We start from the raw sequence: 7,501 nt of genomic DNA on the forward strand, positions 1-7,501 counted from the left end.
TAGGCGGGTATTCAAAAAGTGATCGTCAGAGATGTTCACCAATCAACGACGAGAGATAAGATGAGTCGCTGTTGTTGCTTCGAAGATGCGTTTTCCTTGTGCTCGCGAGGTTAATTATTGCCATGGTTACAGTACAAGCGTTATAGAACTGTAAAGCGCAAACAAGGTAAGCGGTGTAAAACTGGATTCGGCATATAAACAGAAATTATGCCTAATTTAAAAAGGCTTACGTGTATTTTAAGACTGTATTGCTTTACCGGTTATTACAATATACAACTTCTACTGTACTTCCAACTTTAGGTTAACAGTTTTGTTGTATGCCTTCACTTCAATGAGCTGTTTTGAGTCCAGAGTTGTAGACGGTAATTTGAATACAATTTCTCTTGTGAGTTGTGTTTTTCAAAATATCGTTTAATATATCGTTTCCAGTAAACTGCATGTGACATCAAAAAAAATGTAAATTTCATAAAATAAAAAAAATCCTTTTATGACACCATAACCGTATTTCGATAGCATGGAATATCATATTGTTATCGGAGTGATGATTTTTTATTTTTTTTTAAAGAAGTGAAAATGCAGCCGCAACAGCAGTCCGTGTCTAAAGAAGCCGTCGCTGACAAAGGACACAGTTTGCAAGGTAGTGATGCGGATTCCCTGAAAGAAACTGGAGTCTCGCAAATACTGATGGAAGGAAGAGTAGCACAAGTTACCCTCGAAAAAGGTAAACCAACAACTCACTGACCTGCAGATTGCATGATCTTCTGTCATTACAGTTAAACACCTAGACTTGATGTCACACCTAGAACTAAATGTCGCCAGTATTGTACAATGTGGTCATAATGGCTATCAGTTTCAAGACAACGTCATAAATGTTAAAAAATGCTACATGTCATATGTATTGCACCCGTATCATAGTTATGAGCTCATTTTCATTGGCAGTCCCTAGGCAGGTGTATAGAAAGGAAGAAAATAATAATAATAATAATAATAATAATAATAATAATAATAATAATAATAATAATACAGATAAAGTAACATTTACAGCACGGAGCGGTTTGCAATTGACAGTTTAAATATTCCCCCCAAACAAATACATAGTCCTAATAACGAAAAGAAAACAGCTGAAATTCATAGGACCAAAATAATTACCCTCCCACCCCTGATTTTAATAATCGCAGTACAACAATTTGCTAAAATCTACGAATACAGAACAGTTAACAACATAAAGTGCCAATCCAATAAAATAGTATAATTACAATTAGTGATCACAGATTTGTTTTTGTTTTAACCACACTTTTAGTTTATCAGTAAAATCTTTAAATTCATGAGTACCTTTAATGTTGTCTGGTAAAGAATAAAGTTGCACCGTTAAGTGAAAATGCAGTTTGTGCACATTCTGTACGTCGTCTTGCCTCCATGCAGTTACCTTTATTATCCCTAAATGGAGGTGAATATCACAGACGAAAAGATGTATTAAAGGGGAGGGAGCCATACATATTTTAGGATAGCAAACTTTTATCAAGAAAATATGAATGCATGTATGATAGGGTAGGATAAAAAAAAAACATTGTACTTCTCAATTTACCAGGAAACATGATGTCAGGCCACGGTGATTCCACGGATAAAGTTATTTTGGAATCTTAATCTCCTTTCATAATAGGGCGCAAACATGTGCCCAGGCAGCAGCTAAAAAGATTCTTCATTTCTCCCTCCCTGTAGCTCAAGCTGTTTCCTTTGCTAACGGAGACACAGATGGAAATATTCCCCACAGTGAACAAAATAATGAAGCCCAGCAACCAACAAAAAAAGAAAAGGACTTTGGTCCAAGGTATTTAGGATGCTGTTGTATTGTGTGCTATTAAAAACTTAAAATTAAATAAAATAACAATAAATACATAAATACATATTTCAACCTGTAACACTTATGTCAGAATCTATGCATGGGATTTTCTGATCACTGTCATTTATTCTTTCATTGAATTTTGACATAAATTTTTTCCTAATTCTTTATAGAATGACTAAGGAATTCCTGAGGGACCATTGCAAACAACAGAAACTGTACGTGACGCCTTACCTGAATGATACACTCTACCTGCACTATAAAGGTTGTACCAGCAGCTGTTTTATTATCTCTATTGTAAATTATGTATCTGTCCTCCCTTAACTTCTGGCCACTTCAAGGTTGTTTCATACTTCAGTCCTGTGACCACCGGGAGACAGGTGTGCAACAGACCAGTAAGAGTTGAGAAAAATGAAACTCTGACTATCCAAATGTGACTGTCACACGATTAGAGAGTCTAGAAATCTCCCTCAGCGACGGTCTCACTATTAAAGTATGAACCAGACTAGAATTCACATTTGAGAATTATGACTGATCTACTGAAACGTTGTGTTGCATTGTTTAGGTTTTGTCACCATTGAAAATCTGGAGGAGTATACAGGTTTGAAGTGCCTGTGGTTAGAATGCAATGGCCTGCAGAAAATCGAGAACCTGGAAGCACAGACTGAGATGCGCTGCCTTTTCATGCATCAAAACCTGATTCAGAAACTGGAAAACCTTGAGCCGCTTCAAAAACTGGATTCACTCAACCTCAACAATAACTACATTAAGACTATTGAAAACCTCTGTAGGTGTTCATTGTGACCGTGTTTGTGAGTCTGCATTTAGGATCAGATTAACTAGAGGGCTGTTGCTTACATACTCAATCTGTAAAAGGAACACAGTTAAAGTAGGGTTATTCCACACTGAAAATATATACACAAAAACAGGATAAAAGTCTAGATTTTTGCTAGAAAACCTTTTTATTTTCATGGATTAAAATACTGTACTGTACATTTTAAGTTTAGACTAACTGGCTAATCAAAGTAGGACCAACTATTTCTTTGTTTATTTTTATTTGATTATTTTTCATTTGAATAGCCTGCCTTAAAGACTTGAGTACTCTGCAGCTGGCTCACAATAAGGTACAGACTGTCCAGGATATTGAGCATTTAAAGGACTGCCCAAGCATTAGTGTTCTTGATCTCTCTCACAACAAACTGGATGATCCAGACATACTTTATGTCTTTGAGGCCATGCCTAACCTGGTAAGTCTGATATACATATATTATACATATCAACCAGCAATACATATAGCCTTAATACAGCCTTAAAATCATTACGGGTGTCAGTTTTACTGCATAGGCATTTTATAGTCTTGGCTGCTGTTTTCACTGCTTTTGTGTTTTCTGTTAACAGCGAGTGTTGAATCTAATGGGTAATGAAGTGATTAAGAAAATCTCCAACTACAGGAAGATTTATACAGTCCGTCTGAAAAAGCTGACATACCTGGATGACAGGCCTGTGTTTCCAAAAGACAGGTAAGTACAGAGAGAGTGCTCTGACTGTGAAAAAAAGGTACATTAGAAACTTCTGTGACCCTTACCTGTAGGACCCAATTCAATCAATTTATTGCAAGGAAAAATACTTTTAAGCAAATAAAAATCAATGCAATAAACCAAATATAAATTCATGCAATAAACAAACTGAATAAGGAGCAATATTTATTTTGATCTAATGAGCATATGTTGTTGAATAAAAACTTTAATTAGAGTGCTGAAGTACTCAAATGCTAGTCCAATCACAGGCAGAGCATGGGTTATTGATTTTCCTTTTGCAATTATGCTGTGGTTATTACATGGGTAATTTCTATTCTACTAAAAAACATTTCCCCTGTTAAATATGAATTGAATTGGGCCCTTTGTTTCATTGTTTGCAGCAAAAAAGTTAATGAAAACACTGGTTCTTAAGCTAATACACTGGTGTTACTTGCAATATTTATTCATTTAAACATGTTCCTGCCAGAGCCTGTGCTGAAGCGTGGACTCTAGGAGGCTGGGAGGCAGAGAAAGAGGAACGGCAACAGTGGGAGACAAGAGAAAGAAGGAAGATCCAGGACAGCATTGACGCTCTGTCCGAAATAAGGAAGAAAGCAGAGGAGAAGAGGCGGCACAAGGAAATGAAGGAAAAAGGTATCTATTTGGAATTTCTTTATATTTCATCTTCATATTTTTATAAACGTTTAACTTTCTTGAAGGGTCTTTAAAGAGTAAGTAGCGGGTTCCAGAAAATATAGCGTTACACCTCTCCTCGTGTTGCTACAACTGTTTAAATAACGTACCTGTACATTTCATTGTTAACATCCTAATAGCATAACTTTAAAGTCTGTGTTTCAAAGCTCTTTTTAAAATGTTCACTCTAGTGCACTGATAGTGTAAGGATTATTGCTCACATTGTCAAACAGGTAACACAGCAATAACGATCCAATATGTGGTACGGAACAGAAAAGCCAGAGCACTTATGTTTTTTTTGTTTTAAATTGCTCTTTCTGCAGTGATTTAGAGGACAGATCTCAAACCCCAGTGCACTAGAGTGACAAAAAGAGCTTTGAAACAGAGTTTAAAGTTGTAAGTGTAAAAAGTTGTCAGAATGTTAACAATGAAAAGAAAAATGACACATACGTTATTTAAACAGTTGTAGCAAAACATGGGGACATGTAACGCTATATTTTTCAGAACCCCGCTACTTACTCTTTAAAAGCCTGTTTTGCCAAATCAAGCAAGGTTTGAAAGCCTTCTAGAAACACTTTTTAACGGTTTCTGAAGAGTGTTTCTGGAGTGTATTCTTGTTTTACAAAATACTACTTTATAGATAATGTTCTAAAACATGTATTTAAAGTGTGAGTTAAAGTTTTATGAATTGGAGCCCATATATCAATATGAATTATAACAAAATGTATAACTAAATTGTATAATTCTGAATTAAAACATTTTACTAGTTTATAGCTTTCTTCTTAAGCAATTGTGTTTCCATATGTCTTCTGGTATATTAAGAATATGGTTCATGAGATGTTTTCACTTTATTTCATGGGCAGGGAACAGCTACACATTAAACAATCCACTTATTTATATTTAACCCTTTATAATGTTTATAGATGAAGGTGTTTTCTCAGAGAATGGTGTTGGAAACGATATGGATATTCCTGGTCAATCTCTTGACCCTGTCACCCACAAAAAGATCCAGACATTTGTGGACGAAACCATGCAAGCCCATGATGATTTTCTTGATGAAATGGCAGGAAAAGACGAAGAAGACCTCCAGGAAATCTCAGAAAGCGGGAAAGAGCAGCTTGCATCAACAGATTCAGATTGTAATGCTGATAAAGATGAAGAAATACCATCAGCAATCCCAGTTGCAGGTGATAGTTCAAGTCCTGATGAATACATTTCATTTGTGTATCTTGTCAAAGTTTGTAAAGTGAAATAGGAGCTTTATGTAGGTACAGGGTTTCATGGAAAGCTGTGGCACGAAGCAAGCATTAGCAGGCCAAATACTTCACAGGGTGGACTGGTAATCATAATGATGTGGTTCATTGTTCCTCTAGCGTGGTTTGAAACACAAGTTATATCAAAGGGCCAGACCCCAAGCATTTAGACTTAGTCCTTAAACTTGTACTATCAGGAATTACAGCAAATACTATTAGTGAAACAAATAACTCCCAAGACAAGATCAGTTTCACAAGCATTTTACAAACTATTTTTGTTTTCTTCCCATTGTGTAACAGAGAAACAAACCAACAGTATGGCTACCTGTGGTGCCCTGGTAACAGAGCTGGAAAACAGTGAGACAATCGAGACCATCGACCTGGAGAATCACGAAAAGATTTATATTGCTGTGAGTACTTACCTAGGGCCTAGTATCCCAAGATATGACAGTGGCAAAAACTGGACAAAATGTTGATGTTTGTAAATGTAGCTCAGAGTAACATTGGGTTATATGCATTTTGCACTTTTAATAATAAAGGCATGGAATCCCTATGATCAGGTTCCTTTACTGGTATTAATTCTCCAACCAATACACCTCAGTTTATCCACTGATAAGTGCACCATCTCTCTCTTTGTTTTTACTTATTTTTTGAAATGTTCATTTTTTTTTTAAAGGATCTGCCAGATTTGGAAGAAGTAGAAATATCTGAAACTGAAGACGTATTAAATTTACAGGCATGTGTTTTTTTTTTTTGTTTTTTTTTTTGTTACTATGCTTAGTCCTCACACAACAGTGGTTCTTTCTGTATTAGATTGGATTTGTTTTGTTTTTGATTTCACCTAAACCTGTACATTAATATATCTGGATTCCTAATATATTTAAGAAGTTTAAGTAGTTTAAACTGTATCTTATAAACAGCCAGAAAAATAGTGATAATTTAAAATAAACATATTCTATTTAAAGAAGTGTACAAATAAAAAGACACAGAGTCTGCAGGGAAAACAAAGTTATTTGCATCTTTCTAAAAACAATAATGTATTTCACACATTTACAATCTTATTTGCCAATATGATATAAAAAGATATTCTACACTGCTGCCACCTATTGGCAATCCATTCTTATTACAGGACTGCCTCATTATTATTGCATTTCTGCTATACGTTGTAAATTGAAAACAGGTATTTAATTTTTTTTCTTTTTTAGCCAGTGTATCGACCGAAAATTGAAGTGATTTCCGCAGCGAGCGATGAAAGTGACTCTGACTTGGAAGACATTGAAAAGTTGACAGCAGGGAAAAAGTTAATAGAAGAGATTGAAACTACAGCAGCTAATCCAGAACCAGATTTGTTTATCAGAAGCTCAGAAAGGCAGAAGCCGTTAAAAAAATCTACGATCATAGAGGAGACCTTGCTGGAATCTGTCAGCAATACCACAGAGACAGTGGCAGCAGACGGCTTGCAAGCACCACTAATCCAGGAGGTACTAGAATGCTTGGAAACATCAGACGTGAATGAGCCTGATAAACCAACCACATGTCTAATAGAAGAGTTAGATTAGGGAGAGGAGACGACCCCACGATCACAAGGCAAACGTGATCACAAAAAGCATGCACTGCGCTCACGTGATAATAAGATTCTAATCGGGCTTGAGGGATTGCCTTGTCTATAAAATGTATTCCAATTTAAATGGCTCCTTAACAAATGAATGTAGTATATTCTGCATTGTATGCTGTATGTTGTACTGTAACATCTGGAAAATAATATAGTTGAATTGCATGGCTTACCAATGTCATTAGCCGTGGCCTATTTCACCCTTTAAATTACTTTAAAAACTACTTTTCATTTCAGTTGGGGGAATAGCACGCTGCAATTATTATTAGTCCTTTGTTTCTTATTTATTTTTCAAAATGTTAGTCATTTGAGAAAGAAAAAAATGTGTATGTTTAAATATTTCATTGTCACAGTTAAATAAAGCTGTTTTTGTAACCATCAGTTACAATATGAAAATAGTTGTTTTCAGATTTGACATTTCGGACATGTGTTCTACACAAACTTGTTTCTTTTCGTAACACATCCAGTTTCTTGTTACAGCCTGCAATTTCAATACAATTGGTCTTTAACATAAATAGGAATTATAAGAGGTAATAAATCATTAAAGAATGATGAATTATCTATCCATAACAATTTACACATTGCC

The 7,501-nt window shown here is 35.3% G+C and overlaps 1 protein-coding gene across 1 annotated transcript; it reads left to right on the plus strand.

The window, feature by feature from the left end:
* The first annotated feature begins 42 nt into the window (after positions 1-42).
* Positions 43-7,501, plus strand: LOC117424460 (dynein axonemal assembly factor 1-like). The gene is made up of 12 exons (XM_034040805.3): positions 43-166; positions 566-721; positions 1,720-1,828; positions 2,014-2,105; positions 2,406-2,627; positions 2,921-3,087; positions 3,239-3,360; positions 3,845-4,011; positions 4,974-5,237; positions 5,604-5,713; positions 5,980-6,043; positions 6,513-7,501. The coding sequence occupies exons 2-12, from the start codon at positions 574-576 to the stop codon at positions 6,860-6,862; spliced, it is 1,815 nt and encodes a 604-aa protein (XP_033896696.3). The 5' UTR covers positions 43-166; positions 566-573; the 3' UTR covers positions 6,863-7,501.

Source organism: Acipenser ruthenus, chromosome 19, assembly GCF_902713425.1.
Source record: "Acipenser ruthenus chromosome 19, fAciRut3.2 maternal haplotype, whole genome shotgun sequence".
NCBI lineage: Eukaryota > Metazoa > Chordata > Actinopteri > Acipenseriformes > Acipenseridae > Acipenser > Acipenser ruthenus.